Source organism: Furipterus horrens, unplaced genomic scaffold (genome assembly GCF_987537825.1).
Source record: "Furipterus horrens unplaced genomic scaffold, mFurHor1.1.pri manual_scaffold_8, whole genome shotgun sequence".
Lineage (NCBI taxonomy): Eukaryota > Metazoa > Chordata > Mammalia > Chiroptera > Furipteridae > Furipterus > Furipterus horrens.
This window is the reverse complement of record NW_028327178.1, coordinates 35,201,030-35,219,454: the sequence shown is the minus strand read 5'-3', so window position 1 is coordinate 35,219,454 and position 18,425 is coordinate 35,201,030. Positions and strand designations below refer to the sequence as shown.

Here is an 18,425-nt window from a genome sequence, read left to right as displayed (position 1 = left end):
GAATGATAGTTTATTTTGATATATTTGTTGCAACCTAATCTACCTGCTAAGTTCATATGATTAATATTGGTCACCACTAATTAAAACAATGACAAATGAGGTCTTCTCTTGTTTGTTTTTCAGGATTTTGGTAGCATATAGAAACCACTGTAAAAAAGCACTACAAAAATAGTACTAGCATAGAAAAATATTATGCTAAATCTGCATCTACTTGTAAATCGGCATTCAGTAAATGACTAACACATAAGAAAGGGAACATGCTATTCTCACACAGATGGATGAATTTATTCATTGTCTATTTAATTTTTTTAACCCAAATGACTGTATGTTCTATGTGTGTTAAATGCTTGAAAATGGAGGTGATATTGTTGTTTTAGAACATTTAAAAGAAGCAAAAAGCCCAGTCAAGAAGTAAGCAGAATGGGACTGAACTTGCAAAGCAGATGTTCCACCATTTGCTGAATTTCCAAAAATAAATATCACCTTTTGAGTTGAGGCAAAAATAACATTGTTCTTTTTTACCAGTAACTTCTTACCAATTATGAAAACGAATAAAAATCTCTAATGTTAGGGATGCTCTAATGTCAGAAATTAAAAGTATGCAGTATCGTTTAAAAATACTCATCGCCATCTCTAATGATAACTCTATCTTCTAGTCCACTAGGACTATTCTTTACTGAATACTTAAGTGAATTTGAAAATGTTTTTCTTCTTGGAAAAATTGGAACAGTATATGTTTAACAGATGGTGTGTTCTACAGTCTACCTTAGAAGCCTTCTAATATATCTTTTCTAGACAATAATTTATGAAGCCCCTTTCTCTGTGAGAATTCTTTGTATTTTATGCTGTGTTGCTTTTTAATATCAAGAATTCCTTGACCCAAACAGGGGTCTCTTTTCTGATAAGATAAGAAAGACTTCAAACTCAATGGATTTTTTATGTAAAACCTACAGAATATAGCTGGTCATTTTTTTCTCTACTTTTTTTGGTGAAGAAATTGCATCATTAAAAATATCAAGGGAAAATAGATAGTTGATGATATTAGAAACTTGCCTCCTGATATTTTATCTATTTATTATTATACCGGCATATATTTGTAATATTATTTACCAACCTAAATAGCCAGATTTTTTTTTGTATGATTTGATATGGGTTTCCAAGGTCAGTCTCAAGAGGCACGTGCTTTGCATTGTTTTTGAAAAATAACTATGCTTATTATAGCTTTTCAAAAAATGATATCAGGTTATGCATATTCTCTAGTGAATTACTCCTGTCTTATCAAATATAGCATCATATTTAAAACTACATTTAGGGTGGAAACAACTTTCTCCCCAAAAGAAGCTAAATAAACTACAGGACAATTTTATTCCAGTCTTAATTCCAATTATTTATATGCTCCACTGAGCAACTCAGTTCAAACTAAGCTTAAACTTTGGAACATGATTGATCTGATTATATAATGAAATGTGAGCAATTGAGGATGTGTGTGTGTATGTATGTTATCCATACACAAAGAGTAGAGCCATTTCAATAAAGTAATAATGGTAAGTAGAATCACAGACACAAAATTGGAAAGAACCTAAGAAACGATCCAGCCAAAACTCTTCATGGATTTCTTGTCAATATACCTTACAGGTGATGGCCTAACCTCCATTCAGTTATGCTAACATAGTCTCATTCTTTTTAGTCTGGAGAGGTTTCCATGTTAGGAAATTATTTATTATCCTGAGCAAAAATTTAACCTCTGTAATATTCACCTTAATGTAAGATTCTTTAAACAACAACTTAACCAGCCTTAACCATCCAAAATATCAGGATCCTGGGAGTTCCTGTTCTAATGGGGAATATTTTTGTCTACAATATTTTTCTACATTTTTTGGTTTCAATAATAAGAAGTCCAATAGGATGGGGTAGATTGAAAGGGCCAGGACCTAATATTTATCTCTCATGACTGGGAGATGAACTCGCTACTAATGGGAGGTTGTGGGATGTATTGTCTAATTGAGCAGGCAGGACATGGAATCTGAGCAGTATGAGCAACAAATAATACAAAGAGATCCAGGCAGGAAGTCAGAGCAGAAATGCCCATGATGTTCTTGGCATCTTACACATAGTTTTATTTAAAAATGCATATATTCAGACTAGCATAAGATACTGAATATGGTGATATTTATGACTATATTGGCAAAGGTTATATCTCAATTTTGAAAACTCACATTATTTTAACAAATATAGATTTCTTCATGGCAGAATTTGTGTTCTTTGAAATGATGAGCTGAAAAATTTTCTGTAATAACTTGAGTTCTGTCCATTAGTTATCCTTGACTTCACTTTCTCATAAAAATCAGACAGCTTAACAACTGTGAATCAGGTGGGGCAAAGTAGCTCTATTAATAAAGGGAATTTCTTTACAACCCTAATGACTAGTGTTCCCTATCAGAGATGTTGTTGCCTTAATTTTTCCCAAATGCTGAAAAACATTTCATTAAACAAGAAACTTAACACAGTATCAAAATGATTGGCACTTTGATTTGAAAGAAAGGTTAGGATGGCAGGACACTGGAAAGAATGAATGAAGAAACCTGAGTTCATATCCTGCCTTTGTCTATACTTGCCCTTTGTGTCACCATGGTAATACAGAATATTAGAATCCAGGAAGGACAGGAAACTTAAAGAGATGCCTGGTTTAACACTGGTCAATTTAGTGTTTTTTTTCTGAACTGTAAAGTTTCTTTAATTAAAGAAGCCAGTACAAACAGGATTATTGTATAGCAATAGCATTTTATAAACAGCATAAATACTTTTCCTCAAGATGCAATAATGAAGTACTTTTATGAGAAGACCAGAGACCTTCTTGCCTTCATTTTTTTTTTTTTTTGTATTCATGATCAGGCTTTAAAAAATACATAGAGGGAATGTGAACAATAACATTTAAGAGGGAAATCATTCAGGAAATTAGTTGACCAGTTGCCTGATATGAATATGAAGATTGGGAAGAAGAAATAAGACAGGGTCTTAGGCTATTTATACACATTTATTTATTTACATAGGAAGGAGGATTTTTACAATTATGGCTTATTTTATTTTTTTAATTTCTTTTTTTATTGTTGTTCTATTACAATTGTCCCAATTTCTGCCCCCCCATTGCTCTCCACTTAGATCAGTATCAATTTTTGTCTTCTTGACTACACTGATTGTTTGGAAGTACATGTAATAGGTGTTACCAGACAAAAAATGAAGTTGAAAGAAGATGGCGGTTCAAAGCGATGTATCTTTTTGTTGGCAGTTCTCATAGATCATAGAATAATGGGTGGATGGAAACTTGGGAAGGGCAATGGGCTTAGGTAAAGAGGTCAAACTATAATTTTCTATGATTATTGGCAATTTCTGGGCATTGGGAACTAAAAGACTGCTCCTATGCAAAGATTTCCTTGATAAAAATTAAAAATCTATTTTATGTCATGAGTTTAAGCTGAAAGCCATGTAATGAAAATATCGAAGTGTAAAAAGGTATTCTGGTATTAGTTAGCAAATATTGACCCCATAGTATGTGCATTGGCACTGTGCCAAAGCACTGTTCAGTTTTGGATACCTATTTGGATTTAGAAAAGAAATACTTCTTAAAATTCCCTCAAAATAGAAAGATTCTTGTTAGTCAGGTTGGAAACACTGTCCTGAAAAACAACTACATATGTGGCTTTAAGAAAAATAACTGAAAAAAGTGGGAAAGGGCACAGTGGGTGGTGCAGGGGAGAGCAATGGGGGAAAAATGGGACAACTGTAATAGAAAAACAATACAAAAATATAAAAACATTTAATAAAAAAAGAAAAGAAAAATAACTGAAATTCACAAGTATTAGAGGAACTAAACTGGCTGTCAATTATTATAATCTCCATATTTTAAAATTGGGGGTTGTAAGACTCATGTTTTAATAGATAACTATGAAAAAAATAAATAACATTCTATTCCATTTTTTAATAGAATGATAGAATGGAAAGGATTTATATGAAAGTAAAAAAGCTAAATGTATCAATTTATTTTAATTCATTTAGTATCAATCAGTTCAAGGTCCATAAATGATTACTTTGAATACTAAACTGTAAATAGATTTTTTTTTTTTTGGAAATAAAAGCAGAAGATAGAGCTGAAGTCAATTAGTCAAAATCTTACCTGAAGTTGCTTTTTGTTCTCTTTTCTCCTCCACTCTCCCTGAAATGACAAGTGGCAGATCAGTTGCAGTGCGGGGCCATGAGAAAATAATGCAACTCAGATGATAGCCTAGTTTAAGGCAATTTCCAAACACAATTACTACTTCTGCCATGTCCAGCATGCTTCCAGAGATGATTAGGCACAGTTGAATGGCATGAACAAATGTTCTCAAATAAATTTGTGGAAGTCAAAAATATGAGTATGCATTCAACATGCTGTTAGGTTTAAAAAATCTTATTAGTATGAGCCATTTATCTAATAATAAATCTACAACTTGCAAATCTCCATAAAGTTAACAGTGGGAGAGGGGAGAAAATATATGAATGAAATAAGACAATGGCCTCTTATAACTTACTTGGGAAGATAAAGGACAGACAATAGAACACGAAGGAGATGTGCCCTAAAAGGTACAGAATGAATAATGATATGAGATAATGAAGTTATTATTTTATGAAATGAAGGAGTGACCATAAAGTGATGAAGAAAGTGGTATTTGATTTGGATCTGGATAGGTGCAATATGAATTGGGGAATTTGAAATAGGAAAATGATTCATTCTTGGCAAAGGAACTAGTATGGGCTATGCAGGACAAAGCTATTTGAGCAAGAAGAGTCATGTTTTAAACTTGCTTTAGGAACTTGGACACTAGTAATTGCATAGGAGGAGGGCTCTCCAAAAGTTTGGGCAAGAGGTGTAGACTGAATATGGCAGAGGGAGCAGAAAGGAGGGAAGTGATGGATACAAGAGATGGAAGGAAGGCAGAACTTACAGGGATTTACAAAACGTTAAGTACAAAGGAGAAGGAAAGGTCAAGATGAACAATTATCTAGGTGACTTAGGGCATAGTGATATGATTCAGGGAAATGGTGAAATGTGACAGGATCATGGGAATGACCAGTTCAGGTCTAGACTTACAGAGTTTGAAGTGCTTTGAGGATATGGAGCTTGGGTGAGAGACCAGAACTGAAATTACAGATGCAGAACATGTTTGTCTTGAGGAGGTAGCTGGAGCTGACATGAGGGGTAGGCAAGTAAAGGCTGACAGCACACGGGGCTAGGCTGAGAATAATGGCCAAGAAAAAAAAATGCTACTTTTGCTTGTAATTTAGGACCATGAGCAGACAGAAGAAGAAGCAGAGATCTACAGAGTGCATAGTCATGTACAACAAATAAAGATTTAGGAAGTATGGGAAGGTACCAATAGCATATAATGCTGCCGAGTTCACACAGTTGTTGCTAGATTGTGAAGGATCAGTTTTAGCAGAGAAAGGGAAGAGAATACGGAGGATGTGAATGCCTGAAGAGCAGTGGGTGATAAAAAAGATGAGACTGAGGAAATAGGTCCCCATTCACGAAACTTGACAGCATGCAAATGAATGATATATGCAAGAGCTGGAGTAGGAGCAAATTCTCTGCTAGGCTATGGGACTCAGCAGCCTATTTATAGGCTTAGATAAGAAATTTTGCACCAGGGCAATGGTATGTGTAAACATCATTGTTGAGGTGAGAGCCTTGCTTTTGTGATGGGTAAGCAAGGGCCACCCTTCTGGTCATCACATTCTTTCAGCTATCAACATTTTGGGTGAAGCTAGTAACTGAGAGCTTTATGCAAAACATGGGAGATACATATAAATTTTAAGGTTTTTTATGAACCCTTTATGTCTTCTAAAATCTTAAAATATAAGGTGGAAAACACATAATCTTTCCCTTGTACAGCAGCCAGAAGTGTGGAATTTATTTAACTGGCATCCTGATTAATGGCACTTTCTATTCATTTGGGTGATTTCCAGAGGACTCATTGGATGCAATTTATTTCAATCATTCAAACAGATGAATGGCATGAATGGTTCACTTAAAGGTTTCCTTTATTACCAAGAGTGATGGAGGACCTCCTCATTTAAGGTTTTTTTTTTTTAACTGGGAAAGCCACTTTACTATTTGATTACACATTTTTGTGTACTAGAGGCCTCAAACATTTTCATGAATTAAAAAAATGTTATTCAAGTCCTGAATTATAAAATGTTTAAAGAAAAATGTCTTGTTGGAGAGTCTTTAACTTGTTTAAGAATGAGTCATAAACACTGAAAGTACACAGTTAATGTATTGGAGATAAATAATATAGTGTGGTAGTCAGACTTCAAAGTGACTCACCTTCTTGGTATCCTTTCATGTTCTTGTGTAACCAACAAAATTTTGTAGAGACGATAATGTGTGATTTCAGAGGTGGGGCCTTAATAATATTGTGGCTTCCATTTTTCTCTCTTGGATTAATTCCTCTGAGGGGAGCCAGATTATATGTTGTAAGAACACCTAGCAGATCTATGGAGAGGACCTTGTGGCCCATGAGAAACGAAGGCTTCCTGCCAGTGGGCATAAACCTGACAGGAACATAAGTGGCCCATCTGTCAGCCTCAGTCAACCCTTCAGATGGCTGTAGCTTTGGCTGTCACCTTGACGGCAACTGATGGAAGACCCTGATTCAGAACCATCCCACTAAGTCACTTCAGAGTTCCCTGCAGACACTATGTGAGATGACAAATACTTATTGTTGTCTTCAGCTGCTGAGTTTTGGATTAATTGTAATAGCAATAGATGATAATTTATACTTATTGGGTAACTTTATTATGAAAGTTTGGGTTAATTTATCATTTAAATATAATATGACTATGGTGATGCTAGTTGTGTCAAATCAAATGCTCTCCTTGACTTTCTCCTCTGTAATGAGGGGATCAGATCTGCTTATCTGAAATGTTGTGACGATCAAATAATTCCATGTGAAAATAATTCCAAGAGGCAGCAAGAAATGAAAGAAATTCACACAAAATATTGGGGTTTGACTTCTGACCAAGATGAAGACCTAGACAGACACGTTGTGTGTCTCCCTCCACAAGTAAGAAGGAATAAAATTACCTCAAAACTAGAGACAACCAGAAGTTCTAGAAAATCGAACTGCATGGAAGTCCACCAAGCAAAGATATAAAGGAGAAATACTCATCCAGACAGGCAGGAGAGGCGGAGCTGGGGCGGAGAGGACTCGGTGTGGTGGTGGCAGCAGCGGTGGCAGCAGCAGGCTGGCAGAAAGCACAGTCATATGTTTTTAAAAGTCAGGAGGGACACCTGAGGAGCGCTCCCAGCACCAGACCAGACCACAAAGCTCATGGTCCCAGCCCTGGGGAAAATAAAGCCTCATAGCTTATGAATGTGTAAACCAGTGGGGGTTGGGGTGGAAGAAGAAACTGCCAGTCTCTCAACAGAGTCCCCTTGTTTAAAGGGACCCCATGGTCCTAGAACATTCGCAGACCCACCCACTCTGGGAATGATGGCCAGGGCAACAGCTAGAGGGACAGCTAGCCCCATATGGAAGTGGAAGAGGTGCCTGGAAAAGGGGAAAGTGCTGAGCAAGTGGCATTGTTCCCTCTCAGACCCCTCCCCCATATACAGCGCCACAATGTGGTGAAACAGGTTGCCCATACTGATGAATACATAAGGCTCCACCCCTTACAATGTAGCAGGTGTGACAGCTCTACTTAAGACACAGAGGCAAACAAACACAGGAGCCTGTCAAGATGAGGAGACAGAGAAGTATGGCCCAAAAGGGGGAACGGATCAAGGTTCCAGTGAGAGAACTAAGTGACAAGGAGATAACCAACCTAACAGATGAGGAGATTGCCAACCTAACATACATAGAGTTCAAAACACTGGTGATAAAGATGCTGACAGGCTTGACACATATGCTTAAGTATGACAAATGCATAATGGAAGAAGCGAAGGCTATGCTAAATGAAACAAAGGAAAATCCACCCAAAACCAATGGTGAAGGGAAGGAAACCGGGGTACAAATGAATGATTTGGAACATAAGAAAGAAGAACAGTCAACCACTGCAGAATGAGGAAACAAGAATTTTAAAAAATGAAGAGGCTTAGGAAACTCTGGGACAACTTTAATCATAAGGGTGCCAGAAGGAGAAGAGGAAGAGCAAGAAATTGAAAGCTTATGTGAAAAATTAATGAAGAAAAACTTCCCAAATTTCACAAAGAAAATAGACATGCAAGTCCAGGAAGCACAGAGAGTCCCAAACAAGCTAGACCCAAGGAGGACCACACCAAGACACATCATAATTAAAATGCCAAATGTTCCAGACAATGAAAGAATCTTAAAAGCTGCAAGAGAAAAGCAGAGAGTTACCTACAAAGGGGTTCCCATAAGACTATCAGCTGAGTTCTCAAAAGAAACTTTATAGGCAAGAAGGGGCTGGCAAGAAGTATTCAATATGATGAAAAGCAAGGACCTACAACCAAGATTACTCTATCCAGCAAAGCTATTATTGAGAATGGAAAGGCAGATAAAGTGCTTCCCAGACAAGGATCATCATCACCAAGCCATTATTATATGAAATGTTAAAGTGACTTATTTAAGAAAAAGAAGGTTAAAACTATGAACATTAAAATGACAGCAAACTCACAATTATGAACAACTGAATCTAAAATAAAAAACAAAATCCAACTAAGCAAACCAGAATAGGAACAGAATCATAGGTATGGGGATCATTTGGAGGGTTATCAGCTGGGAAATGGAAGGGGGAGAAATGGGGAAAATGGTGCATTGATTAAGAAGCATAATTGGTTGGTACAAAACAGACAGGGGGAAGTTAAGAATAATATAGGAAAGGGTGAAGCTAAAGAACTTATATGCATGACCCATGGTCATGAACTGAGGGGGTGGGATTGCTGGAGGGGTGAGGGGTACTGGGTGGAGGGGAACAAAGGGGAAAAATTGGGACAACTGTAACAATATAATCAACAAAATTACTTCAAAAAGAACAAAACAAAATATTGGAGTTTGATGTTTCAGAGGGGAGGCTGGAGAGCATTGCTAATAATGTCCACTTCCCACACTGGGAAATCAAACATTCTCTGTGTTATATGAAAGGGCTCTGTAAACTGTAGAGGGCTATATAAGTATTATTTATTAGTTTTATTATGCTATTAGTTTTGTTACAGGAATTGATTTGGATTTTTGTTCTTAGTTATGTAGTTAGCTTAAAATTATAAAAATTAAAACTAGATTAAATAAAGAAACTATTAAAGTGATCAAGGAACACAGTTTCCACTGCTTAACTGGAGATGTTCCTGTAGGTTTCCTTTTTAGTCTCTTTATCTTACTCTGTGTGGGTTATCTTACCTCTCATTTTATCAGGGTCCCCCCTCATGGAAAGGGAAGATTCAGAGACTTTTGTCTCTAGCTCTAAAATCTGTCTAGGTTTTAGGTCTACTGAAAATCTCCATCTGTATCTTCTACGGCACTACAGCACATGTCCTTAACTTAAGTCATTATATCCCCTACAAAACTGCTTATCTTTAGAGTTACCCTCCTATCTTCTCAGGCACCGAATAATGAAACCTAAGAGCCATCAGATCCTCCCTTCCACACAACCTCCACATCTAATCTGACCCTTCGGCCATTACATTCTCTCTACAGGACCTTTCAGACTTATCTTTTCCTGTCTCACTGCCATGGTCCTAGGTCATGAACTTGATATTTCTTCCTGGGGTTATTTTCTAAAGGTTCCTAAGTGATTTCACCGGTTTTAGAGATGGTTTTTCCATCATTGCCATCTGATCTCTACTTCAGATGAAAATTCACATTCTCCAATATAAAATTTATGACCTTGGGAAATTTGGCCACAACGTATCCATTTTCTGTTACCATCCCTCAAGGCACCATACAGAACACTTTGCAATTATGCCAGGAATCAGACCTCCTACCCCAACTCCCTGCTCATACTGTTTCTGCTTCCTCCAATGTTCTGTTGTGTGGTTCCTGCCTACCAAAATCCTGGTCATCCTTTAGAGCAGAGCTAAGAAGCTTTTGCATTGTATCACCTCCCTTAACTCCTCACTCCTTGCAAAATTAATCACCCTTCTGTGTTCCTAAAGCCCTTTCTGTATACCTTTATCATGGGACTAACTCCAGTGTTTATTCATAATGAGAAGCAGGTCTGTTTCTGCAACTGGACCATTGCCTCCTTAAGGGTGAGGGGTGTATCTTATGCCCCTCTCCTGACGCATCATGGTGCCTTGAACACACAGAGGCTTGGGGCGGAGGGCACGTAGAAAGTCATGTAATATCCCAACCCTCCTTACAATGCTAGGAAACATAAAGTAAATTTTAGTACTGCTACCACAGAGAGCAGGTAAAACCAAGAACAGAGCTTTTACCAGGCATTTACATTACAACTGATAACCTAGAAAACTATTATACTAGAAAAGTGGGTGATAAAATAACAAAGAGGCTTTCTGAATAATGAACATGCATTTTTGCCCTAGTGGTCCTTTATTTTAGCACAGATTCTAGTTTAAACAAAAAACATTGAAGAATAGTTTGCAATTTACTTCTGTTTAAACCTGGATGCAGCACTCGACCTGTAAGAAATAAAATGGACTATAATCTCATAAAAATGGAATTTGCAGGGTAAAACTTTTCTTTGGAGAAAATGTCCTTGAACATTAAAATTCCACAGCTCAGGACTATTTATTTATACAAACTGAGTCCTGATATTTTAAAAAGCTATTTTAGACTTGAGGTTGTTGATATTGCTCCATGGAGAAACATTAAATATCTATCAAATTTAGAGCACATTTCAGTAGTTCAGTATGGAAGTAGTTCCTTCATCACTGATTATTTCTGGTCTTTTAAAACCATAGGCACACAAATGCCAACCCAATGTATCTTACCAATAATGAGTAGGGAGGGGGATTTGTAGTACATCTCAGTATCTTATATCACTTCTAATAAAAAGGAAATTTTGTGTATATATATATATGTATTTATATATATACAAATATATATACATGCAGTGTGTATATACATATATGGGTATGTGTGTATGTATATGCCCATATATGCCCATACACATACTTGTATTACATATATGTACATGTGATATATGTACATATACTGCATATTTATACTCAGATATAGTCTTTTCTCAAAAATATACCTTCCCTTCTACCTCCTTCCATCTTTGTATAATACTCTATGCCATGGAATCTATCAAGCTTCCCTTAATGCACACCAGTTTCTCCATAGCCGTTTCTGAGTTCGCGCTCACTCGTAAGCATTTTATTTGCCCTGCTCTAAGAGGTATTATTAATCACATTCTGTTGCTAGGATACCCGAGAATGTTCATTTATGTTCAATGTTTCATTGGCAAAATGCACTATAAAGAAGGCACAGAATCATGACAAGGAAAGTTACTGTGCACATGATACTTATTTTTAAAAAGGCAGTGTGTGTGTGTGTGGGGGGGGTAACGTAACTACCAGATAATATAATGCTAACTCCCATTAATTTTTTAACATCGTTTTTGTTTCAACTAGATTTGAATGGAAAAATGCTGACAATATTTTTGGATAATGAGAATCTGCAGTAATTCTATACTTCTGAGTCAACTAGGAAAAGTGGAAGTAGATAGGGTTTTACTTTTGTTTCCTTATAGGGACTTATAGTTCCTAGATTTCGAGGCTATGTGAATAAATTATTTTGTCAAGAATATCTAGGCAAACCTTTTAAAACTATTTATCATTTACCAAGTAATTTATTTCTATGAATAAACTGCTTATTTTAACTATTAAATACCTAATTGCAATGTTTCAGGAGTAGAATGTCCCCTCCAAAAAAATCTTCAGACTTAGAATTTTTTTAGTACTTCAGTATTTAGTTAGTACCTACTATAGACTGGGTACTCTATTGATTCCTAAATATTATTTAATTTAATCTTCACAATAACTCATGGAGTAGCTGATAATGACTTCCATTTTCTAGTGGAGAAAGAGGCTTGGAAATTTTTTATAACTGGCATAATGTTGCAATTAGTGATTGGGAGGACTAGAATATGAACCCAGAGATTTTTACCTTTTCTGAGCTTATTGGCTATGGTGATTGAGGGCAGTTCTGTGTAGTGAAGAGCTCAGGTTTGCAGCTCTGCTACTTAATGTGGGATATTAGGCACATCATTTAACCTCTCTAAGTCATATTGTATTTATCTTAAAATGGGGGTAAAACCGATTCCTACTTCACACGGTCATTGTAAGAGTTAAATAAAGTGATGTGTTTAGTAATAATCCTAAATGTTTGAGTGCATGATGCAATCATGTTTATAATGTTCTCACCTCGGTCCTGGGACAAAGCTACATAGGGTATGGCTAGGTGCTTCTCTTTAAGACCGTGTCTTGTCAGGTGGTCTGTAATAACCTAGGATAATTATTAATATTCTCAAGATCAATGACTTCATTTACACAAATATTATAAAGTTTAGCCTTTGAGAATTTCTTAATATCTTTATCATCACTTTTCTCCCTTGCCTTCCCTTAGAATCTCTAAGGGAAAAGTGGTGTTACATTTCACTGAATTCCTTTCTTCTCTACTTCCTGCCATAAAGTTTTCCAAGTACAAATTAGTCTGATAAAACACAAATTGACAAGGCAGTTTCTCCCCTTTATGAGCTAAGATGGCACCATTTTAGAGACCAGTGTTTGTGGTTCAAATCCCCATGCTCATTTTGTAGTGAGCAGCAACTACAAAATTGTCAATAATCTAATACAATCTAAATAGAAAGGGAGAGCTTTTCTAGAACTCAGAAGATGTTGCCAGAAGTTACTCCTTGAAACAAATAGTAGGACCTTGAACAAGTAACTTGATTTTTCCAAGGTGCAATGGTCTCTTCAATTAGATAGGTAAAAGCTATCATTTAACAATACCCAAAACAGTTGTATAAACCTGGATGTGTGAGAATTTTAAGTACTGTACCATAGGGCAGGAACAGAGAAGCTTAACTCAGTCAATTTAAAGACCAACTAGTCTTAGGTAATCTATGTATATCTAAAAACTGCATCACTTCTGTTTGGTCAATAGTAGAAAAGGCAGAGGAGTTTATGCTACTATTGGTGCCTGGATTTATGTGGATGTGGACATGGCATTGGCCTCAGCTGGCGCTGCTTGGTGAACCTCTCACTGCCCTCCTGCGACTTTAGATAAACTCCACTTGCTCTTCTATCAGTTTCTATTTGGTTAGTTGATATTCTGCTAGGCTGTTCAGGCAAAGAGAGTTACCATGAGCACACTGCATGCTGTGAGCTTCCAACAGTGTGGACTGAGCTATAGAAAGTGGACCTTCAGAAACATCGATACAGATAGATCTGGGCCTCTGAGGTTGACCATCTGCCTTGGCAGAGCTGACACTCCATCTGCACGCCCCAGCTCTGGGGTCTGCCACACGTTAGAGTGTGTAGAAAGCCTGAGAAGAACTGAATGCTCAAAGGTTTTTCCTGGGCTGACCCCTCCACAAAGAGAGTTAAATCAGAATGAGAAACAACAGTTTCATGTTGTCTTGGATAATCTCAAGTACAGAATTCCTTCCAGTTAGATCCACCTGACAAGCTCATAATTAATGTGACAAGCAACAGTTCCTCTGATTCTCAACATTGGCTGGCATGAATTAAGTCTTAAGAGTAAGCCTTTTGATATTTAGAACCTCATTCTGAGGTAGTCATTTGTTGGCAGAAAAGTTCTTTGGAAGACCTTTAGATGATGAAGTCAGATTGGCACACACACACACACACACACACACCAACCACAAAAACAATTGCCAGATCTTAAATATCTCTGAAAATAAGAATGCTAGTCTTACTAATGTACCCTTCAGCTACTGACCAAAGTAGGGATGTGTGTATTTGTTGTTCCCTTTGAATAATAATGTTTCTAGGAAGGTAGGTGTTAATAATTAATTTTAAATGACACTATTCTTTGGAATGTTCTTTATATAAAGAAACAGGAATAAATTATTTTGTAAAATAAAGACTCTTTTCATAGTATCTTCATTCACTCCTGTGCTAGAATAAAAATAACTATTTGTTAAGAAGTGGAGTCAAATTCCCTTCCTGTTGAATCTGTCTAGGTCTTAGTAGATTGCTTAACTCACAGAATGTGTTTGAAATGCCAGTTTTTAGGGGTCTTGAGAATCAGGCAGCTTCCACTTCCTGAGTCTTTTAAGACTTGCTCTGAGAGAAGCCAGCCACAATGTAAGAAGTCAGGCTACCCTGAGACCACCATGCTGTGAGGAAGCTCAAACTAGCCACACATGGAGGCCCCATAGAAACCTGCCTGAACCAGCAATGAGCTGTTCCATCCAACCCAACGCAGGTTCCCAACATGTGTGAATAAAGAAACTATTCTGGAAGTGGATCTTCCAGCTTTTGTCACCTCAGTGAACAACATGTGGATTAGAGACAAACTTCCCAGATGAGACCTCTCAAATTCCTAACCCACAAAACCACAAGCAAAATAGATGATTGTTTTATACCATTAAGCTTTTCATACTTTGTTACACAGCAATAGATACTAAAAACAACTCCTTTTCTGTTTTCATAGTGAGAATATTTAGTGATATGCCTATCAACATATACTAATATATACTAATATTTTCCTCTTAAAGCAAGACTCATGTAGATTCCTTCTTTCCTAAGATGTTTTGTTCAACTATACCTATAAATATGTTCTAATAACCACCATTTTAGCATTTAAACCTATTTCTGTTCACAAAAAATAATAAAACCTGTTATTTCAAGGAGTGTGGTTAATCTATGTACAATCTATGTAGATTTGTATGTATTTTCGTTTTATAAAAGTATTACAATATTATGCTATGTCCAGGTTACCAATGAAAAGTAAAGTAGAGACTTGCCAGTTACTTAGCAATTTAGAATTTATAAACCATCAAGTGGGGCACCCATTTGAAACAATATTTAAATATTCACCCAGACTTTAAAAATTTTATCATTTATAGTTAGAATTTTATAGAAACTCTCTGAACTGAAACATTGGAAAGATTCAACAGTAATTTCTGCTAAATAATTTAAAACTATCTTATTTTCCCTAAGTAGATTTACTTTGAAAAGACAAATCAGTAGAATTTACATTGAATTAGGAGCTTTTATATTATTTAGGGTTAATTTTCGTATGAAGGCAACAAGGGGCAACATTTCATTAAGAAAGTTAATAATATGAGTTTCATCAGAATATATGCTTGTGAAGTCAGAGTTTGTTCACTTTAAACAGCAATTTATTTGACTAACAAACACAGTCCTGCCCAGCTTTTTATCTGGAGGAAAGGACCACAATTCATTGCTTTCTCTCCCACTGTCTTAATCATCACATCATTAGCTTGTGGAGAAAGCTCGTGGAGGGCAGAGGTGAGCTTAATTTTATTCTTTGAGATGCCAGCATAGTTTTCATTCATGCAGACACCAAGTTTTTTCTTTTGCATCTTTAAAAAATCCTTATCCTACTTATCTTTTCCTTCACATTGACCTGCATCAAAAGGTTGGGCCTTAGATTCAGAGAAGCTCATATTTCACGAACTGAGAGAAAAAAAATAAGGAAAGTTTGCTTAGGTCAGTGGATATTGTTTTCAGATGTAGCAGTGTACTTTGTAATCTTCTGTAAACCTGGTTGACTGCCTAAATTTACTAGAGAAGTTGTTAATGACCTAGTACATCTAACGTGTAAGAAAGGCTCACCAACACTTGAATACTTAGGAGAAAGCAAAGAGAGCAGACGTTATTGAGTGCCTGTTACATGACAGATGGAAAGCTAGGCATTTTATGTCTGCGATGCTACTGTAAATAGTAAAGAAGAAACTCATAGTCAAGAGAAGAGCTGTAAAGAAAAGGCTGCAGACTGGGTCAATAGCTGCAGCATCAGCAGGGACCAGAAGAGGGCCTTTCCCTAATAATGGAGAAAGAGTGGGAGACATGCCAGGAGGGAAGAGAAATAAATATCATCTGAACACCTAAGGCAATAAACTATTTTCTGGCAAAATCTTCTGTGGTGTTCAGTGTGAGATGCTGATTTCAGAAAAAGCAAGCCAGACCCAGACACAGTATAGGGTGTAGCTCCTACTGATGCAGCTCACCCAGAAAGACAGGAAGTGGAACACAGGAAGGGTTTGGAAACATTGAGAAGTCTCCCAACTGTGTTCAGCAGTTGGAAGCTTAGATTTGCACAAGACTAAGAATCTGGCATTCACAGGGGAGTGGAGTAACTTTGTAGCTTTATTGACTATGGCAGACATAGCTGAGTACCTACCCTGCAGGCATTTCTCCTCTTGTTTCATGCTGGTACCCAATGCTCCTCTCACATGACATGGATGGAACATGACTGATATACACTAATCATCATGGGCTCATTCCTCCTGCTTTAGGTGGTTGGTTGACATTTCTGGCCAATGACATCTAAAATGAATTCTGTTATGAATCTCATTAACATGCTTCTCATGCCAATAAAAAGAGACAGACAGGGGAAAATATCTCCTTTTCTCTCGGTGGATGTTGTCACAACTGGGTGTGATGCCTGGAACATGAGGACAAAATCAACAATACACTGCAAGGAAAACCAAAGGGAGCACACCCCAGGGTGATGCCATCGAGGCTCTGAACATGCACCATGGACCCACCTCACCTCAGGATGCCTTGGTGTGAGGTATCTAATCCTTTTTTGTTTAAGTTAGAGGTTTCACTTAATTGCAGCTGAAAGCATCTGCATTCTATACAAGGCAACCACAAAATATTATTCTATGTTAAGTAAACTTTTAATGCTAAATTATTATTTAACTAAATATGCTACACTAAATAAACCAGAAAAAAAAAAAAAAGCTTTATGGAAAGAGCATTGCCTTAAAGTTTGTCCCAGGAATTGTGGAGCTGAGGCTATTCCCCAGCCAGGAGCTACACTTTTGAGGGTCCACTTTTGCTCTCTTCCAGACCCCTCACTTCCACATAGGATGAGAAGGACCCAGGTGCTTGCCCACAGAGTCCGTGCTTTAGTTAGCCCATGCACGGAGTTCCTGAAGTGCCAGAATTCCCTGGCCAGACATCCCTCAGGCCCTGCTGGGTATGTATGAGCCTTCATCCCAAATCAGATCTCTGGGCAGGGGTGGAGACCAGACTGCACTGTTACAGAAACAGGGGAGTCCAAAAACAAACCCCAGAGTTTGCGGCTGGGAGATAGGGAAAGGGAAGCAGCTTTCAGGATGCCCTTGCATGCCTGGAGCTAGTGGCTGGAAACATTGTTGCAAAGATCTGCTTTACTTCCAAGGCTCAGGAATATGGGAGGGATCTTGGACTGTGGGCTGGTACGGAAGAAGCAGACAGAGCCTACGTAGGGTTCTGTGAATGGTCAGAACCGTTTGCAACACCCACTGCATGAGAGGACGCAGTGGGGGAGAGAGAGGAGGCAGTGAGGAAGAGAGGAGCAGCTGCGGATATTTTGGGCTGGCTCTGGCTCTAGGAGGCTCTCTCTCTCAGGCTCTTTCTGGCCCTCACGCCCTCACTCTCTGGCTCTTGTGGGCTCTGTCCATGTGGCTTGGAGAAGGGGTCTCCAGGCTGCTTTAAGAAGAAGCTCTTGCCAGGCTGCTTGGAGAAGGAGAGGAGATCCATGCGGTTTGCAGGAAGAAGGCAGTTTACAAGGAGGCTGAGAATCCAGGCGGTCCTGCATTGAGAGCTGGAGGGCACCACTGCACAGAAAGGACCTCCCCAATCAGAACTGAGTGATTGGCAGCTACTGGTAAAGCTGAACTGTGTCTAGGAAGTAGGGAAACGGTGTTTCTGACTTTCCTAAGACTGGCCAGGTCTGGAAGGGGGAGGCAGGACTATGTGTAAATAAACAATTCTTTTTCTTTTCACCAAACTCTGGTATTCAGAGTTATAATTCCGGCGGCGGGCAATCGGGCCCCTAACTGAACAGCCCGTGGGTTCTGTTTCAATCGGAGAGCCCAAGGGTTCTGTTACAGCACCACTGGTACTTCATTGGTGCAACAATGCAGGGTGTTTAAAGACCCCTGGGGCTTTGATGTGTGTACAAACTGGTCCCAACACATGTGCATGAGGTCCCTCACAGTGCCGGAGGGGTTGATGGAGGGATGGTGATGGAGATAGAATGAAGAGGGACTCACAATGGTTCTCTTAGCCAGGCCTAGTAATGATAGGGATGGGTCTATCAGGACACAAACACCAAGAGTAGTTCCTATAAGCATGCATGGGAATGACGAGAACCCATACAGTGCCTTGCTGAATTCTCATCACAGTCTGAGAGAACAAACAGGGAGTGATTTTATCCACAGTTTATAAATGAGGGGACAACAGAGGCTCAAAGAGGTGA

General features: G+C 38.0%; 1 protein-coding gene and 1 long non-coding RNA gene across 2 annotated transcripts in view; one reads left to right on the top strand and one right to left on the bottom strand.

Moving 5' to 3' along the window:
- CHST9 (carbohydrate sulfotransferase 9) overlaps positions 1–18,425 on the bottom strand; it is a 192,217-nt gene that overhangs the window by 119,668 nt on the left and 54,124 nt on the right. The window contains exon 2 of the mRNA XM_090285689.1: positions 4,172–4,210. Within this exon, the coding sequence (XP_090141815.1) occupies positions 4,172–4,210 (39 nt within the window). The remainder of the gene's footprint in view (positions 1–4,171; positions 4,211–18,425) is intronic.
- Positions 1–18,425, top strand: part of LOC150002720 (uncharacterized) — a 114,216-nt gene that overhangs the window by 41,684 nt on the left and 54,107 nt on the right. The gene's annotated exons all lie outside the window — the stretch shown is intronic.